The following is a 21,336-nucleotide window of genomic DNA, read 5'->3' as shown; positions in this document are numbered from 1 at the left end:
TAAGCTTACAAACATGTTCAGACTAAAGCACCTGCTTAAGTAGGTACAGAGACTGGGATTCGATCCCAGGTATGTAGTGCTGGCCTCTCGTCTGGGGCATGCTGAGACAAAGACTGAGAGAGGATATGGTGGCGCACCTGTGATCCAAGCACGTAGGAAGGTGAAAACAGGAGGATCACTACTAATGCAGATCTGTGTAGTGAGACCCTGTAGACCTGGTACTAAATACAAAATAATAATAATAATAATAATAATAATAATAACAACAACAACTAATTTTTTAAAATTAACAATAGATTAAGAATTAGTGAACCATCTAGAGGAAAATGTAGTTTTCTCCTGCAGGATATTTTCTTTAACTTTAGGCTCATTTGTAACTCTGTCAGTTTAACAACAGGTGATGAAAATGGGCAAATTTCCAAACTGAAAACTCCACATCACATTCCCCACCCCAAGAAAAATAGAGCTAGTTCTACCCTGGGCTAAGTAGAAGAAACAGACACAATAGGCAAGAAATACTATAGTAATAGCTTCCAAAATGAAAGCACGTCTATGCTCAATGGTCTGGAAAGGTCTGTACAGGAAGCAACCTTCGCAAAGCTTCTGTTGTAAAAACTCACTCGCCCCCCACAAGTTACGTGGTGGGTACTCTTACCGATCCCATTCTGTATAAGGAAAAGCAAGTCCCATGGCAGGTCTCATACAGTGGCAGAGAGAAAATCCAAACCACTCACCCTTAACCTGCTTCTTCTTGCTAATATATTTGTGGAAGTTTTAACATTTTGAAATCACTTGTTTTGTTCTGTACTCAGTAATCACATGATGAACCTTATATTAAGTTGTTTTAGTTCTTTTAATCAAATCAATGGTCTAGTGTGTGTGTTATAGGTTTGTCAATATATCTAGTGATTCTTTTGCCTAAACTTAAATGACATTTTTTTCATATTTGAGTCTTTCTTCAATTAACAATCATAAATTCTAATACTGGAATATGCAGTTTGCTATTTGAGAGGCACAATCATCTCTTAAAATTGTTTTAAAGTTATGACGCGACTTACATTGTTATCCTTGTCATCTTTGAGGGACAGGAATTTGGGAGTCAGGAAGAAAATGAATATCAAATTTTGGAAGTATTCATGTCAAGGTGTTCATTTGGATAAGTATTAATTTCCATTAATACTAAAGAATTCCATGACAAAGAATTAATGTATATGATCATCTTTTAGCCAAATACAATTTGTCCACAAAACCTATAAATTATGCCAAGTGATGGAGTGAAAAGATTTATTACTTACAGTAAGTAAGTACAGCACTAGAGATAAGCCTTGAAGCCATGTCTGTTCAAACAGAAAGAAGCAAAAAGCAAAATAATTTTATTGGGGAAATATATGCATCTTCATTGTGGAGAGGCTTGCTATTGAATGTAGACATAGGCACTGTCCTGAGTGCTGTTTGAGATTATGGTGCTCAGTATAATTTATTGAAAAATGGCATATAGGGACACCTTGGGAGCTGAGACTCTCAAAGAGCCATGGTGACTGCACTGGTTTCTATTGATTCCTTGTGATATGCTTCTTGAGAGCTTTATCAAAAAACTAAAAATAAGCAAAGGAAACAATTTGCAGGTACCACTATGTCAGCAGTAAACACCTTTTCCCCCAAAACTCAGGTATCTAAACCAAAATGTTCCCACCTAGAAATTATCAATCATGTTCTTCCCATCATAAGTAGAAATTTTAGGAAATAGATGAGCTAAAATTTGCTCAATCTCATTGCATATAACTCGAGCTAGCATTTTTGCCATCAGATTTTTTTTTCTGCATATAGTATTTAAAAGAGTTTTGTGTTTTTCCCTTATTTTCTTTCCTCATAGTCAATTTTGGCCACTTTTGTATACTATTTTCATGTACTGGAGTTTAAACATCTATGCAAGTAAGTGCAACGTAATTGCCCGTCCTCCCCACTCCCTCCCATCAATCATGTCTGCTCCATTAAATATTGAACCCTTGAAATACGTGAGTATTTCATATCAAAATCAGTCCTCTGCCTCATATGGAGGCTGCATCCATAGTACTTAGAGTCTTCATTCTAGACAGAGAAATCTGGATGTGCTAGCCCCATTTTTCAGGTTCCTCTCTAATAACTTTAGCCAGTTCTCTGCATTATAAAGGGTTTTACCTTATTACCTCCATGAAACACTTGCAATTCCTGTTTGCTGACTTCTTTGACCTGATAAAATAAGGGTAGCTGTATTTTCCTTCAATGCGCTTTTATCATTTTGCAAATTCGTGTTGACTCCTTGAAATATTCCATCGATGTCTTTTTGAATTTCTCTTCCAGTCAATCTAAATGTGAAGAAATTAGATCCAATCCTGAGATGATGGAGAACAGGAAGCTTTGTGGTGAGGTGATAGCAAAACTGGCCTTGCAGATGAGCTTGATGTTTTCCAGAGCACACCACTTATTTATTTTTGTTTCTTGCATATTTGCCTCACGGTGCAGGTTTGCCAGGCGATTCGCCACACAGGCAGAAGATTGGCAATCTTTATCCCCTTCATCAGTTTCTCTGATGCTCAAGTAGCATGACACATAAATGTTGAGTCACATGAGCACTTCTCATGAGCCCAAACAGTTTATGGGACTTTTGTAAAGAGAGTTGGTAATCAAAGTGTTCAATAATAAAATCTGAAATTACTACTTTAATGAATTTTATGAGACCAGAAAAAAAATGATAGTAAGTAAACAGTTGATCCTTCATGTTTAGTTTCCACATCTACTACTTCAACTAACCATGAATCAAACATATTCAGAACAAAATAAATAAAAGAACAAGTACAGCCACACAATAAAACATATCAATTAACTAGTACAATGTAACAACTGTTTACACAATGCATTGTATTCGCTATTATACATAATCTAGAGAGTATTTAAATCACGGAGGAGGGAGTATGTAGATATAAGGAAAGCAGCTTTGAAGCGCCTCAGCATCTCCTCTGCTCTCTCTTGAAGCATGTCACTCATACCAGGATGTTTTCCCAGCTACATCCTCTTGCTTCCTTAATAGAATGTGGGGTTTTGACCACGACTTTGAGCAGTAGCTGCTACACTGAGGTAAAGGGGGATTTGCTCCAGCTGGTACCCTATTTAACTTGAATCACTGCCACGTGGTCCACTCTTATATTTTTTATTTGTTTTTAATGCTATGTTGGAGTATTTCAAAGATTTCATTAGGGACAATGAATAATCTTTCCACAGCTTCCATCTTTAATTTTTCCTGAACTGGTGTGGCAATGTTGCCTTCTATTGTTTCTTAAAATGTGATTGGAGATATTAAATAATAATCACCATTTTCTGTGATTTTGAAGGTTGGGGGAAGGAGAAATAATCCACCCACTGGAACAGAGAAATTCCAATTTTTTAAATATTACAATGCAAATATTTTCAAAAAAGATTTCTCTGAGATGCTCATGTGTAGCAAGTAGTACACAGTACAATAAAATATATCTATTCATCATAAAACACTATGTGTATTTATATGGGGAGAATATTGTATTATGATATACTAATTTATATCCTACATATCAATATATATTTATATGCAAACACTTCTAATTTTGTATGCAATATACTGAAACTTATTAGTAATTCACAAGAATTATTACCCTTACCATTTGGGGACATCTCATAAGCAATAAACTAACATTGATATTTTTTTAAAAACAATCATTATTCATCATCCTCATATTTTTCCTGGTTTTAACATAATTCTGAAGACCAATTTCTTGCCCTAAAGTTCAATATGCAGTTTTAAACTTATTATACTCTAAAGAGCAGAAGAAAATGATTCTAAAAATACCAAATTTAGTACAATTGTATTTTAATGATTTTTTTCTTATGAAGTAGGTTACCTGAGAGCAAATGGAATGGAACAAAGCTGCATCTGTGTAGCCAAATTATTTAGTGAATGCAGTTCCTAAGGATGTTGAAGTAATGAGGAACAAGATTTTTTTTTTTTTTTTCCAGACCCGGGGATTGAACTCAGACCATTGCGCTTGCCAGGGAAGTGTTTATTCTACTGAGCCATCTCCCCAGCCCCAACTAAATTTTTTTATGTTGAAATTTTAAATAAGTATATAGGTCTCTAGATTTGTTTTAAAATGAGAAAGATGATCAACTTCACAATTGTGCTAAATTTACTTATGCAGAAATGTCCCTTAAAAATACAAATTGTTAAAATGTTTTAGTTTTAGATTGTGTTAAAGGAATTATCTGACAAAATGTATCTTTTTAAAACATCACTTATTTATTTATTTATTTATTTACTTTGTACAGGGATTTTCTATGCAGCTTGGACTCCTATTGGTCCTCCTGTCTCAGCCTCCCCAGCACTGGAATTATAGGCATGTGGCACTATACTTATTTTTGGTGGCCAGCTCAGCAGTACCAGTATTTGAACCTGGGTTCTTGATCTTTCCAGGCAGGTGCTTAGACCATTGAGCCATCTCTTCAGCCCAAAATATATCTTATAAATGTCTACAAACTATTAAAATTTAGAAACTTGTTCATTATGTCTGCTCTAGAGTATATACATTCTCTGTAGAGTGAATAAATTAATTTTCTTCTATGAAATTATGTTTACCTATTCAAATGAAAGTCAATAGGGCCAGGGAGATAGCTCAGTGAAATAAATGCTTTCCTGGCAAGTGCAAGGGACTGAGTTCAGTCCCAAGTTCCACCAATTAAAAAAAAAAAAAAGAAAGAAAGAAAAAGAAAGTAGTTAAGTGAGACTTTTGTATACTTACGATCAAAATGTGTTGGACAATATTTATGACTTAAATGCAATTTAGACAAATATCTCAACTCTTAAAATTTTTTAAATCTCAACTCTTAAAATAACTTTCATAAATCTACTTGGTGAAGGGCAGGGGAGATAGCTCAGTAGAATAAGTGCCTGCCTGGCAAGCACAGGGTCCTGAGTTCAATCCCCTGTACCAAAAACAAAACAACAACAACAACAACAACAACAACAACAAAATCTACTTGGTGACATGAATCTAATTCTTTATTAACAAAATCAGAAAGACATAATTGCTAATTTTGACTTTGAAAAGTAATGAAAAATTTCAGTAAAGGATTATCTGTGAGGGCTGTGTTGATTACATGTAGATTCATAAAATAGTATAATTAATTAATAATTCCACTTTCCACTCAATTCCCCATCAAGAGCATAAAAGGATAGCAAGTCAAAAAATCTATGGAAAAGACAGATTTAGAAGATAGGCTATCACATCGGCTGTTATTAAATTTGTGATAAGAAAATTATGTCATCATGACCTTTCTGGACCTGGATTTTCTCATCTACAGAGTAAAAGGATTGCATGCTAGGGTTGCTAAAATTCATTTGGCTAAAAAAAAAGTTAAAGTACAGGGAAGAACATGCAGAAGGCACCCAGGTGAGAGGTATCAGCTTTGTGGATCAAGCCTTGAGGAAGTGACCTCACAAGAGAGTGTGCCTGTTCAGGACGAACTGCAGGCGAGGCTGTGTGCATAGCCCATTGTCAAGTCGTACAGGGTCTTAAGTCAGGAAACAAGTCAGGATTTGACATGAAGCAAATGGGTATCCGTCAGATCTCAGAAAGCGGGAGAGCTCCGTAATAAATGCAGGGCTTGAAAATTAATCTGACACAAACAGATAGATTGATTAAAATGAGAGATGTAGAGGTCATGATGGCCACCTGTGGCGCGTGACTAAACAGACACAAAACGAGAGGTGGTACTTTCCTGTGCTCAGGATAGATGTGGTCTCTTCTTGGCTGTATTTCTGACATTACAAAGATAAAATTTACCTTCCCTAAGTATGACTTTTCTCATTTTTATGTTGAGGTGTGTTGGTTTCTTAATACAACTCTGAAAATTTAGGATTATCTGGAGATAAATATTCTAAATATTGCAAGAGATGATGACTTGGTTTTTACCTGAGGAAAAGCTTATTTATATTTCCATCTGGCTTTTAGATATATGAATTATGCTTTAAAATGGAAAGGTGTTTTTAAGCATGTGTCCTCCATATCAACTTATTAAGAGAAGAATCCTAGCTTGCATTCTGAATCAATTAATAGCTACAATTTTGTCAAGTAAACTTCATTTCTCACTGTATTTTTATTGAGATGATCCTTGCAGTATCCCATGAGCACTGACTGAAATTCAGTGGAGAACTCTTTTCATAACACAGTTATATTGGCTTCTTCTAAGATGCATTCCTTTCGTTTTTATCAGCAGGAAAACGGCTCCCTGTATGAGTGACCTCCAGGATAAACAGAAAACCAGCTGTGATTAGAAATATCTTTTAGTGGATTTGTACCACCCAGGGGCAGCCATGGAATCTTAAGTCTTTGGCAAAGTACAATTCATACAAAGAAGGGAAAAGCAAACAGACTTTTATAGCAAAGAAATTTTGATTCATCCAAATGAAGATTTATCTTTCCTGTCTTTTTAGAATAAGACAAATGACAAGAAACTAGAAATAAGAAATATTAAATTGCTTTTAATAATGCAGACTTAGGGGAGTATTTATTTTACCTACAAATTAAACTAGACGACCTCCTATACACTGAAATAAGTAACTAAATGCTTTATTCATTTAAAATTTTGATTCCCTTTTGCTTTTATCTCCGTCCTCCAGCCTCCAAATGTCACTCCCCTTAAAGTCTATGCCATCTATTGAATGATAAGATACTTAAAACATTTAGTTTAAACTAAGTAATTAACTAAAGTATAACATAATTATCTTTTGGGCTTGAGTCCAAGCATTTTCCCTAGTGCTTTGGAGCATACGATATGCAGGTAGTTTAGATTTTAGTGATTGTAATGAGAGGCAAGCACAGGCTATTACATTGCAAAGAAAGTTAAGGGCCTGCCAAATAGCTCAGCAGATTAAAGTACCCACAAGCAGGTGTAGGGCCCAGGGTTCTGGATGGCGCACTGAGACGACAATTGACACTGGGTGTGGTGGCGCACACATGTAATCCCAGTTCTTGGGGGGCTGTAAACAGTCAAATCACTACAAGTCCAATCTAGTAGTGAGACTCTGAACATCCTGTAGACCCTTCCTTAAAATACAAAAGAAATAAAAAATAAAAATAAATAAATAAAATGTTATAATTACCAGGGAGGAACTAATGTCTGATCATGTGTGGAAGAGGGAACAAAACTGGAAGATGCCTGTCACAACCATTTTCATAAAATCTCCTTTCAAGTAGCTATAATGGATTTTCAGTGTGAAAAATTCTCAACTCTGAAGAAAAAGAACAATCACCATTCTCTGCCCCAAACTGATCTGGATTAGGTAAATACACATTATAGTTTTTGACCTTATACTTCCTTCAAGATATTGACCCTCATGTGACTCTCTCTTCTTTCTCATTCAGATGTTAAACTTTCACACAAACTACATTTCCACATTTTTATGAGTATTCCTGTTAGTTCTATAGTATCCTCTTTGACCGCAGGAGTATAAATCTGTGTAAGATATCAAGCCCTTAAGAATTTACTTTCTCAAGCAGCCTGCTACTGCTAGTTTTCAGAATCAGAGCTGCAAAACCTGAAGCCATATTTTATTTCATTCTGTGTTCCTTAGAAAGACCATGTGGTACTAATGAGACTTAGATTTCTCACAATTTGTCCAAGTTACAGGACTTTGATTAAATCATGTAAAACTTCTGTGTTTGATCATTTTCATGTGTATGTGGGCGTTAATAAGTATGGATCATTGAAGTTGGACTTGAAGAAAAAGCCTAATTATTTACCTTCAATAATTAATTTTACCTCCAATAAAATTATTTTCATTCTCTGTCTTTCATCTCCCCAAAGTGGTTGATTTCAAGACCTTCTTCCCTAAAATATCTGGTGTATTTTTTCTCCCTATGTTCTTTTGTTGTGAACTCAAGTATTCTTGGCAGTATTTATTCATTCTGTTTCTCTTCTAAGGGTCATCACTTCATTTTGTCTTCAATAGGCTATCTTAGTTATTTATTTTGACTTTTATTAGTGCATGTTTTCAGTACAGAATGATTGCATTCACTGTAGGAAATTGGTACATGTACATATTTCATTTTCCATTGATCTCTTTTTACAAAGTACTATAGTTTTCAATGAACAGTCTTTTACTTCCTTTGTTAGACTGATTCCTCAGTATTTCAATTTTTAGCTGCCACTGTGAAAGATGTTGTTTCCTTATTTCTCTTCTAATGAGTTCCTTATTGAGTGCAGAAATGTTCTTGATTTTTGAGTGTTGAGTTTATATCAAGCCATGTGAGTGAACTTAGTTATTAAGTGTAGAAATCTTTCTGTAAAGTTTTATGAATCTTCTATGTAAAGTATCATGTCATCTGAAAACAATAATAACTTTTTATCTTTCTTTCTTTCTCTTATTTAATTGTTCTGGCTAATGTTTATAATTATTACAAAAGTTTTTAATTCTTTCCCTGCCTTTATAGCCTTCCCTCCCATTATCACTTCCACTACCTCCCTACTGTAAGAGATGCCTGTTTGTAACTTTCTGACTTTCGGGAATTCCTGGAATTCTCTCAGCTCAATCGCAAATCTTTTCCTTCAAGGTTTTTAATTTTCTGATTTTATTGTGCAACAGGAGCCACTCATCACTTCACAGAAGCCAAAATTATGCCTCCTTTTGCAGCTTTGTTTCCCATTTGAAATGCACCTCATTTTCTGTCACTCTCTGACCTCAGTGTCCTTTAACTGCACCCTCATAGCTTCTTCAAATCCCATCACTGTATGACTTTGGGTCCTGCCTCAGGATCCACATGCTTCTAAGGGACCCTGCCACTGAGAAAAGTCACCATTGCTTCTTCTGCAGACATACTGCACATGCAGCTCTCCGAAGTTCTCATTCTGCTCTCAGCTGCTAGTTTGCCTTTTATCAATGCAATGAGCATAATAGCTTTGGGTGCCTGTGATTTGTAAAATCGCCTGGCCCTCCACCTTAGAAGGCTCTGCACTTGGCTTACTGTCTTTTTGCTCTTCTTGGCTTGAATTCCTAATTCTGGCTAACTTTAAACACGACTCCACATTTCCCTTTGCACTTGCCCCACAAGTTACCTTACAGGTCCTACATTATAAGCTGAGAGTTTCTTCCAACTTATATTTAAATAAGAATTTTTCCAGGACCTGTATTCTTGATAGGTTAACTCTAGTCATGTTTCAATGCCATGTTCCAGGCTAACATTGTATTTAAGTGTTTTTCGTATTATTTTTAGGCACTAAAATCAAAAGAGTTTAACCATTATAATCCATTTTAGTATACTGTTTTACATTCTAAGAAGTGTTTTTTAACCTTACTTCAACACCATACCAGTATCATTAAGTATGCCTATGAAAGTGTTTGACAGTGCTTATGCTGAGAACAGGTCCCAGGAACCTGCTACTGCAGATCATGTTTACATTGAGAATGTTGCCCTTCGATTCAACTCCACAAGAGAAATTGCCTTTTGCTCTAAGTGGTTAGGGATTTGTGCTGTACTAATATGTTGTTATTGATCCAAATGTGATTCAACTGACTATGTTTCCATTATAGAATTGATTGTCTAGAAAAATCTACTAAAATTTTAGATTATACTCTCTGCTTTTACTGTATCCCATTTTAAAGTTCTAATTTCTATTTGTTCACTTCCATAATTATGTATCCATATTTTTGTTTTATTATATATGTATAGTGTATAATATATACATTCTTTATAGTCACGTCCAATTTTACATGCCTGATATACATAAGTGCTCAGTCAGTGTTTGCTGAATGAATTAGGCAAAGTACATGCAGTATTCCATAACATAATGCATTGCTAGAAATATAGTCATTGAATATTGAGAGATAAATAGTTTCTTTACACAAACTGTCAGATAGTATTTTAATTGTATTTTTTATTTAGTCACAACATCTGATGACATATTACCAGCATTTATAAAAGTCCTTCGCTCAGCTTACAATATACATAGAGATTTAAAAAACAATACTCCTGTTGATTTCAATCTTTGTTTTTTTCCATAATTTTATTGATAAACAAATAGCAATGAGACAGTTTCAAACCAAATTGGTAGGGCAGTTTCAATAATTACCACATTGCATACATTCTTCCTAGTGCTTAATTGCTGTACAAGATGCAGACTTGATATCCTATTTACAAACACCATTAGAACAAATCACTCTATTCATTAAGAGAATGTAACTATATATCTATCCTAACCACTTTGAATACACAGATACAAAATGGACATACATCTGTATACCCTTTTATGTTAAGTTCCATTATTTGAATATTATAGGTATGTAAACTCAGCAAAATATTCTAAAAGAGTCCAGTAGCCCATAATAGTATTGGGTCTTCTGCTTGACTGGCAATGTCAGAAATTGTTGATCTGAGTCCCCTACAGTTCAACATAACAACATGGCTTTGCTTCTTATATTTCGTTTTTCTGCTGGATGGGTAAGACCAAGGTAAAGCAGGACCTATGCAACAAGAGTTGTAAATCTTTGTACTTTGTGTAAATTATAATAAATTAAATATACCTAGACTATTACTATTTTTAATATTTTATTTTTAACTCTTTCCTCTTTGAAAAATGAACAAAATGAACATTAAGTAAACTGATACTTTGACATCCTACCACAAGTGGACTCGTCTCTAGTAAACACAACCTGTGAGTTTAACTGTCTTGCAAATGCTGAATTTCAACCATGAGAAGTTATTTAAGGATGCTAACAGATAGTCCTAGAAAGTGGGATTCCATACCTCTTGAAGAGCTCGTGCATACCATAAAGTCAAGAGAAAGCATCACATTTTAGTCACCCAAGAAGCTGCCTCAGTTTCTTCTTTGTAGCTGCTTTGCTCCTTCTCTCAAGCTCCGGTGGTTCATCTATCCCTTAATTGTTCTTCATTTATTTTATCTTGGCTATGCTGTGTCTCTTTAAAATTCTTATAAATCATACCTTTGATCATACCATTAATTGCATTTCAAAGGTGTTTCCTTTACTTTTCCATTTTAGGACAACCCCTGTAGTGTGAGGTGTGGCTATCATGATGGGTAAAGAGTTTCTTACAAGTATAGATGCCGGCATGCGTCTCTTGCACTAGACAGAGCACAAGTGAAATGCTGATAGAGAAATAGTACTACTGTGCACTAGGAAGAGGGAGACATCCTGCAGTACTACCAGAAAGATGACACAGGACAGTTATTCCCCATTTCATAGCATGTGCTCAAACTGCTTCACTCTGCCAATCTGAGAAGCTAGCATATGAGACTCATCAGAAATTATTTATTTTCAGAATTGAGAAATCTTGAATTATTATAATATAAAAGGATATATCAGAGAGAAATGATCAGACTGTGGTGTTATACTCAGAACTTTGATGATCTTTGAAATGCTTGAATTTTAGCATTTTCTAGAGTAGGTCTACTGCATAGATATTTTGCTACTTATGGATAGCAAATGGAATCTAGTAATGTTTCTGAATAATTAACTGACAAGTTTCATTTATCGCAGGAAGCCAGTGAAGAGGATATTAATATTCAGGATACATAGAACATAAAGCACTGGGATCTTTAATTCATGGGTGAATGAAGACGGAAGCAACATGTTGAACATAACATTTCCCATCTAAAGTGATTTCCGTGTCATATATTATTAAGTTTATACATAACTACAGAGCTCCTGCTCAGCTTTCTGGCCCCATCAGCCTCCAGCTTACCTTTAAATAACACACAAGCATGCCCCTCTGCTTTATGAGAGTTGAAATGGATAAGGTCAGCAGAGAGGGTGTGCCCTACCCCCATCACTGTGATGACCTCATTAAACCAGCTTTGTTGGTGGAAAGAATCTCCCTTTTGAAATCTTAATACTTTTCTGATGAACATATTTGAAATACTGCCGCATTTATATTTAATGCTGCTCAAAGAGGATTTCATGCTTATCCCCACAGTGAAAGGTTCTGTTCTGCCGGATTTGTACCAAAGATAATAATAGGCTTAAATTGTATTGTATTTTAAAAATTCATCAAAGCATTTTCACATCTGTTCTCTCATTTGATTCTTTCTTCAGCCCAGTAAGATGAATTAAGTGTTTCCTAATCCCTGTTTGACATGGGAGGAATTGGGGTTCTGAGTTGTTAGAAGATTTGTCAGAAGACACAGATTAAATGAGTAACAGGCCTAGAAGTTACGTACTAGGACCCCCTTTCCATTTCCAGCTCATCAAGACCGCTTTAGAGCATAAACACTGTTGCACACTAGTGTACATGAGTGCAAACAAAATCCACCCACTGTTGCACACTACTACACATAGGTAGTAAACTAAATCCACCAAGGAGCTTTCTAAAAATACAGTGCTGGAACTGCATACCTGGAGATTCCACCTGAGATCAGATGCAAGGCCTGGTCTGCTCAACATGTTTTACATAGAATTCTGGTTAGTAAGCTCTCCTGGCCAGACCCATTCATGCAATATTGCTCTGGGCATATGCTGTTTTTATATGCTTTATTGTTCTTAATAGATTATTATGTTTCTCAAATTTACTAGCCTTTTTATGTCATAGTTATTATTGAAGTGGTCAAATTTATTGGTCTTTTTTTAAGTCTCACAAAAGTCTTTCTCTAATCTAAATCACCCCCAAAGTACTTCCAGTTAGACAAAAATTCCTTCATTCCTAACAACATTATAAAATCCACAGATAAAAGGAAATATATCCATAAATAATGAAAATGGAAGATATCCTAGATAGCTAATAAATAATAAATTAATGATGCATAATTGTTTTAAACTCTAAAATTGATAAAAAGTGGGAAAATTTGCTTAAAAGTGTGTTTGTAAGAGAAGAAACAGGTCTGGGGAGATGGCTTGGTGATCTAAATGCCTGCCTGGAAAGCACAAGGACCCAAGTTAGATCCCCAGTACCTCATGCTGTGCCAGCCACTGAGACCCGGTGTGCTGGCACATGCCTGTTATCCCAGTGCTGGGGAGGCTGAGACAGGAGGATTGCTATGAGTCATAGCTGTGTAGCAATACCCTGTACCAAATAAATAAATAAATGATTAAAAAATTAAGAAATAGCAAATTTATATAGAATACTATTATTGAGAGAATGTCTTTGGCATTCAAATTGACACTGTTTTTTCAAAAAATACATACTATCTCTGACATATCATATCTCCTCACATATACATAAAGCTTTGAAATATGGATGTTAAAAATGGATACTGCATCATTATTTATAATGGAAATTAGTTCATTTAAGTGATCATGTATAGGCAAATATCTGAATATATTATTATAAATGAATAAAAGTAATTAATGTATGGAAAATAGTAAGCATTATACACATATGATTATATGGTATCAGCTCCAAGTAATTTCCAGGCTAGTAAAATTTAAAACTAAATAAAAAACCATACAAATTATGTTCCTATTTGTGCATAAACATATAAATGTAGAATTATGTACATGTTTGCAAAAAACCAAATATTTCTGTAAGAAAAACCTAGAAATCATTATGCATTTGAAGAAAAGCCTGGGGGCCAGCCTGATAGCTCAGTGGACTAAAGCGCTTGCTGAGGCAGAGCGCAGCAGCCAGGGTTCCATCCCAGGCAGGCCTTGCTGGCCCAGCCACCAGTGTGTGATGAGACTGTGATTGAGATTCGGTGTGGTGGCTGCACCTGTAATCCCAGCACCTGGGAGACTGAACACACGAGAATCACTACAAGTCCCATCTACGTAGTGAGATCCTATAAACCCCACACTCTCTGTCCTAAATACAGGGGGATAAAAAAAGAAAGAAAAGCCTGGAAATTTTGGAAAGAACAGTTAAAATGATATGATTTCATGCCACTTAAGTATTTTATAGATGGTTTGTTAATTTTTAAAACACAAAGCAATTAAAGCAAAGACTTTTATTGGATAAAATAATAACTGGAAAATAGAATAAGCTTTAAACTAACTGTAAAATAGATATTTCTGACTTAGTTTGCATTTTATGAAGTTTAAGTCATTGAAATTATTCATATTTCATAATACCACTGGTGGAAAATGATGCAACAGTCCATCCACTGCTGATGTAACACGTGTACTGATATTTTCCTAAAAGTCAAATACATTTTCATGATGATTCTATCATTTATCTGAAAAATGTCATCACATATTTGGGCAACATCAATAGAGATTTTCTGCCCATAATTCTTTATTCAATTAATTATGAATTTCTATAATATTTCTATACATAGTTTAACAATAAAAAAACTGTTGGAAATACAGACAGAAGTCAAAGACTTTATAGGACTTTTTCCTCCCATATCTGTACATTCCCCTCACATAGTAAGGCTTAGTTACAGTAAAATTTAATCCTAAATTAACAGATATAATCAGTAAAGGAAAATAAAGGTCTTAAAAATCTGTACAGGACTTGGGATGTAGCTCAGCAGCATAAGCGCCTCCCTGGCAAGTGCAAAGTTCTCAGTTCGGTCATCAATACCACAAAAACAAAAACAAATAACAACAGTATAAAGTCTGTGCACTATGTGGTTGTTTCTTTGGACCATTTCTTCTTTTCTCTAGCACTCAGTTACTGCACCATTGAAATGACTGGTTAAAGCAACCCAGTGGTACTGTGGGCAATTATTTACTATTTATTGGCAATGACTGAAGAAATTTGTTCATTGACTCAGGATTAATTTCATCCCAATCTCCAAGCTTGTAAACAAGAGTCTTGTCCAGGTTTCCAAAGTTCCTGTGTCCTTTTAAAGTCTCCTGTGTTTCCAACATGTTAAATTAGATTAATATGTGTTTAAACACATACCCAAACAGTGCATTTTAATTCTTGTAAATACTCGATTAGGTAAAGAAGTGGCTTAGTCTTCACATCCGACTGGAGTCTACTTAGTTTCCTTCCATTGATGACTTATAACACAGCTCGGCCTAGAGAAATTGTTTCATGGTCTCTTCTGACCTAAACCACCTTGTTCCACAGTCAGGGTCCACGCTGTGCGTTTCCCACTGCTTGGACCTCACTGCCCCATGTAGTGGATCAGTAGATTTAGAGAAGAGCAAGTGGAAAACGGATGGGTCAGATTGCAGAAACATTTCAGACAAAAATTTACACTGCTGAGTTTCAGATGCTGGGAGGTGGTGTTACAATGAAGTGCCACGTGAAAGGCTGATAGAGCCAGCCTGCCAGGTTGGGTACTGACACCATCTGCAGTGAGACACTGCCCCTCCCTTTGGGGAGACATAAAGGTGAGCAAGCCAGCAGAGTGTGGGAAGGCATCCATCCTTCAGCAATCTGGCCCCTGCTGTGTGTGTGCCTCGGTGAAATGTCTATCAGCACGCAAATAGGTACTCTTTCAGGAATTTTCTATGTACTTAAAACCTTCAACTGTCAAAGATAAACAGTTAATTATTTTTTACTTTGAGGTTGAAAATTAGTTCATTTCTCCTTCTCCCTTGAAGGAGCTGTAGTAGATTTTCAAAATATAGTAACTATTACTTGCAGAATGAAGTCAAACTCTAATACCATGCTGTCTTTTCTTCAATTATTTATTTAAACATAGTGTGAAGGGATAGTTAGTGCATAAAATGCTTAAATATACAGTGTAAAGAATATCTATCCTAGGTTGAAATAATTTTAATGTTTGAAATATATAAGTTTAAATTCACTTCCTTAAAGGTAAATCATTAAAGATAACAAAATTATTATCTATTAATAATCTCCATGAGTCTGTGAGTAAAATTTGCTATCCACCCTATCTATCTTTGCAATATGTTTCAAATAAACCTACTATGAGTAAATATCAATGTTCTCTTATTTTAAAATATTCAAATTTCATAGTAATATATATTGAAATTTCTGCTTCTATTAATCAAAGGCCCACGAATGTTTTTTCTTTCCCCACAGGCAGAATTTACAGCCATGAGGGAGCAGTACATGCGAGGTGGAGAGGGCTTCGTCATCTGTTACTCTGTCACAGACCGCCAATCATTCCAGGAGGCTGCCAAGTTTAAAGAGCTCATTTTTCAGGTCCGTCACACCTATGAAATTCCCCTGGTGCTGGTGGGTAACAAAATTGACCTGGAACAGTTCCGCCAGGTAAGTGCCAATTTCATCTGTTAGTTTCTGTCCTCCCCCTGAAGATACATGGGACCAAGTATGGCAGTTCTCCAAGGATCACAAGGAGAGCTAGAAAGAATGATGCAAATGATTTTTCTAAGAAATCCATACAGGCCTCTGGCAAAATGTGCACTTCCACCATGTAATCAATTTCACATATGATTTTACTGTCTTTTCCACTCCCCCACACCCTTGGTCCTGAATTACATACGGGCTTTGCTTTGCGTGGTGGAATATAGAAGTGATTCTATGCAACATTTTTTTTTTTTAGTACAAGGTCTACAGGGTCTCTCTATGTCTATTGGACTCATAGTGATTCTCCTGTTTTCAGCCTCCTAAGCTCTGGGATTACAGGCGCGCACCACCAGGCCCAGTGTCAATCACCATCTCAACTCATCCTGGGGATGGGGCCAGCACAGCATGCTTGGGCTTGAGCCCTGACCTCTGGGATCTGCCTAAGCAAACGCTATAGTTCCTTGAGCTATCTAGCCAGACCTTCTATGTAATTTTTGAGTTTGGCTTTTAAAGTTTCTCCAGGATCAGCCTTTCTTATCTAAAACACTCAGTATTAAAATTTGGGCACCTTGGCAAAAATTTCAAGCAATGTATGTGAAAAGCATCATGTAGACAAACAAATCCAATCTTACAGCTTTCCCTGCCAAGTTACCATATGCGTGCAAAGCCATTTTGCATGCGGCAGGACAAGCCAGTCCTCATGGGGCAGAAGTATCTCTCAGTTCAGCCTTATCTAGATTACTGACCTATAGAATCAACAGAACGCAAACTGGAATTGTTTCACATACTATATTTTAGAGTAATTTTTCAAGTGGGAATACATAAAACATGATGCTCCCTAGGCATGATAGACCACGCCTGTAATCCCAGTACTTAGGAAACTAAGGCATGATTATTGTTTGAGTTTGAATTCAGTCTTGGAGTAGAAAGAGTTCAAAGCCAGCCTGGACTACACAGAGAGTATAATGAAACCTTCTTTTAAAAGCCTCCCTATCTTCTAACAGAATTAAAGCAAACCTCTACTCAGGTTGAATTAGAAATCATTATGATACTCTATCTCTTGAAAGCCACTCCTGCTTCACCAGTGATCTTCAGAAGTTCTTTAGTTTCTCCGTATAAATTGTATCCACAGGGCAGGTACCACCCACAATTTAGACTGGGATCACTGTAGCGGAAGTCAACAAGTTTACTATATGGGCAGTCATTACTTGTTGGGCAGTACCTGGTGGGCAAATAATAGTGATTTTCTCCCTGAGAAGTCTACTCAGTGATGATACCTCAGCCACCATGGCTCAGGGACCAAGAAAATCATCCTGATTCCCTTGCTGAGACTCACTTTGGATGACAACACTATTGAAAACCTGCATGCAAATCAAATTTTTACAAATCAAATTCTCTAAATTGAGTTACTGAATTAGAATTTGAGATAGCTCATTTTCATTTTCATTGACCTTGAATTTGAACTGGCTTTTAATAGTTTACATTATTCCACTTTATAACTTCTAACTTCTAACCCATTTAATGCAGTCTGCTAATGAGACCTTTTGTTAAGTTGGGAATCTTGGAAGCAAATAGAATTTTCTTGTATTTTATTTGCTTTATTAATCCTAATTTTACTTTTAATACATTTTATTATTTTAAAAGTAAAATGGTTCTCAAATTTAGCTAGTATTTATACAGTTATTCTTAACAAAGGACCGTATTCCTATAATTTGTTCCAATATATTTTGTTGAGATTTTATATATTTTACTGGGGAATCTAGGAATCCTAAGGTGTCAGGCAACTATTGTACTGGAGGCTACAATATTTTCTGTATTATCTGCTTGTCTCCTCTGCACCTGTTCCATTGGCTTAGTCTTTCTGTTCTCCCAAACATCCTTTAGTATGATATATGTGCCTTTCTATAGGTTATGAATTCAAGTTCATCTCAGCAGTTAAATATAAATCTGTTCTCAGGCACTCTGCCGAAAGCAGGGCTAGGCTTAGAGGCTGTACCTTTCAAATACTCCTTTGAAGAGTTGTAATGTTTTACTTTGCTTGGGGCTTCTAGAAAGAAGCATGAAACAGCACTGTAACCAGTGAACCATTAGTGATCGGAGGGCCAATTTTATTGCAATTCTAAGAATTCCTGAGAAGTAAATCTCTGGTTGATCTCTATTCAGTGACCAAGAAAGCTAGTGAAAGTGAGGACATTAAGGAAATGTTTTCAGTTTAGCTTCTCTCTAGAAGGATCATTCTTTATAATTCAAAAATCTGGTGACATTTGCATTCCCCAGACTCTCCAAGCTCTGTATGCCTGAGCTCGGCTGTAACCCTTGGGATCTCATAGAAGTATGCCCAATGGGAGCCCTAGTCCAGCCTCTATAATGAGAAGGTCTTATTATCTGTGAAGTGAATCACAGGCATCAAAAATGTCACTGGAACAAATACCAAGAATAAGGCATTAGACTAAGTAATTTTTCATATTTGACAAACATTTCTTTAGATAAAGGAAAGTAAACTTGATAGTCACAGAAAGTGCAAACACCATGAAAACATAAATTACATCCTTTGTAAAAATGTTCACTCAGTAATGAAGTGTTGATGTGCAAATTTGGCTTCTGGCTCTGGTGTTTTGATGGAAATAATTATTCTTAAAATTGCAGAGTGATTTCATTTTGCAAAATGATTTTGATTCTCAGTGTGCTTTGATGTTAGAACTGCCATGTGTAGTTGTAAGGCAAGCATATGAAGAAGGGTATTTGAGAAATGAATAAATTGATAGAAAATGACTTTATGAAACTATGGCAGTTAGTGACTAAATTAAGACTAAAACATAGATCACGTGTTCTCTGTTCATTACAGGAATATTTGAAAGATTATGACTCTGTTTCTTTATGTAAAGAAACAAATAAAAACAAAGAAGCTGACATGGGCATGGTTTACAGCTGCAAGCAATTCTATAAGGCTCTCTAGAATACTAAGATTAACTGCCTAACGCCCTGAATGAAACTATGCTTGTGCTTTTGTTCAGTGGTGAGAGATAGAGTATAGGATTATCATTATGCAATCTTCAGTCTACACAGACAGCAGAAAACAGAGTCCTAGTGATTAAAGCTCTTTCTCGGCATATTTGGTAGAGTAGGTACTTGGATCTCTAATTCACTGTGGTGCCTATCACAGCCTTTCAGCCTAAATAAATAAATAAGCAATGAATATGCAGGGACTCTATTTTAATGCATATTTTTTTCAGTCTGGAAATATTTCTTTTGATTATAATGACACCAATGATGTTTTGCAAAGCTATGACCAGCTACTTTACATGTTAACTTACTGAATTCTTCCCACAGATCAGGCTCTTCTCTGATATTTATTCACTTCCAAGTCAATGTGCTCACAGTTCACAGGACTCATGCTGGTTAAAAGACAAAATCCTATGTGTTTCAATTCAGAATCTCACTATGTTGTTCTCTAGGCTTTCCAAGTCTTACTTTGTGATTTTGTTTTGTATCAGGTTCTGGAATTTAACCTTCTCCTCAAAGACTGTGATGTAACCAATATCATTTGACTGCCAAGTAGTTGCAGTAAGGGTCAGAGTGATAATTTGTTGCTGTTCTTGGTAGTGGTGGTGGTGGAAGTCAGCAGTTGGATACCCCAGACAAGCTAGTTAGTGGTACCAGAAATTGAAAAGAAGATTATGAGAGAAAGTAAGATCAAGGAAAAGTTGCTCTGACCAGCTGAGTTGTTTTTTTTTTTTTGTGGAGTACATCCAAAAATTCTTAATTCCTTTCTTAATTCCTAGACAACTTTAGGGCTCTGAGCTTCTGTTATCTTTGTCCCTATGTTTTGTTTCTTGGGCCATCACACTAGGGAGCAGCATAGGAGATTCTTGGGTTTGAAAAACACTGACCAACTGCTTAAAAAATGGTTTATAAATGGAATGAATTCCCAAGATTGAGGAGTTACATCTCAAAAGATTTAACATCAGTCAAAAACAGTAAATTGTTTTATCCTAGTACTGTGACAAACCTCTTACTCTTGAAAGTCTCACCAGACCTTAATACTCACTTTGAGACCTTCAATTTCTACTCCCTTAATCTAGTAACTAAGTGCTGAGTTAGGAATATGAAACATTTGTTCTCTATTCTTTAGAGAGATACTTAATGGACATGATTTAATCCTTTACTGAGAAGGCTGTTCAGACCTGTGAGGATTAGGAACTGCTGCAGTAAAAACTCCATGTAGTTACATCAAAAATCTACTCACTTTTCAAAATGTGACTGCTGTGGAATATAGTGAAGAAGTGAGGACTCAAGAGCTTTCTCCTGAAGAGCTGTTCATAGGCTCATGCCCAAGGCCATATTAAATATCACCATTAAGTACTGAACAATATGACAGCATCTAAAACTCCAGTAGTGTTGAGGAGTACGAGGGATCCATGTGGAAAGACTATTTGATGAAGATACCAATGCACAACTATTCTGTTCAGGTAGAAAAGATCAAATAAGTGGTCGCAGTTACTTTAAGAGCAGAAAAAAAATCTTTAAGGAGAAAAATGCATCTTGGACCTATAATTGTTCACAAGTAGTGCTGAGCATTTAGTGGAGAGTTGGAAGGGCAGCCTGCCTAGTAAGACAGCAAGCAACATCAGAATAATCTCAAATAAAATGCTTGCCTTGAAGATACATTTCATAAAAGATAGCGCACAAGTATGAACCAGGATGTAGTTGATGTTCTGTGATGGGGAACTTAACTGCAAATACTACTTAAACTTTAAAAACAAAAGAGTACCACTACATTATCTTTCATTATCAGTATATTAGATAATTCATAAAAACAAATTTTCTAAATAATGAAGATTTCTATTCTGAGGGGAAAGAGTTATGAAAGTTTACTCATTACTATCAGGATAGGCAGGCAAATTGAACTAAATTTTTTTTTCTTATCAAAGTTTTATTGATAAACATATAGCAATGAGACAGTTTCAAATCAAATCGAAAATACAGTTTCAACAAATAATACACTGCATATATTCTTCTTAGTGGTTCGTTGCTGTACAAGATGCAGACTTGTGATCCTACTTACAAACACCATTAGAACAAATCATTCTATTCATTAAGAGAATGCAACTATATATCTATCCCAACCACTTTGAATACACAGATACAAAAT

The 21,336-nt window shown here is 35.7% G+C and overlaps 1 protein-coding gene across 1 annotated transcript in view; it reads left to right on the top strand.

The window, feature by feature from the left end:
- The window catches only part of Rit2 (Ras like without CAAX 2), a 442,929-nt gene that overhangs the window by 175,985 nt on the left and 245,608 nt on the right, over positions 1 to 21,336 (top strand). Inside the window, exon 4 of the mRNA XM_004623614.2 lies at positions 15,957 to 16,148. Coding sequence (XP_004623671.1) covers positions 15,957 to 16,148 — 192 coding nt within the window. The remainder of the gene's footprint in view (positions 1 to 15,956; positions 16,149 to 21,336) is intronic.

Source organism: Octodon degus, unplaced genomic scaffold (genome assembly GCF_000260255.1).
Source record: "Octodon degus isolate 3935 unplaced genomic scaffold, OctDeg1.0 scaffold00003, whole genome shotgun sequence".
Taxonomy (NCBI): Eukaryota; Metazoa; Chordata; class Mammalia; order Rodentia; family Octodontidae; genus Octodon; species Octodon degus.
Note: the sequence above shows the minus strand (reverse complement) of the source record. Positions and strands in the feature narration are given on the sequence as shown.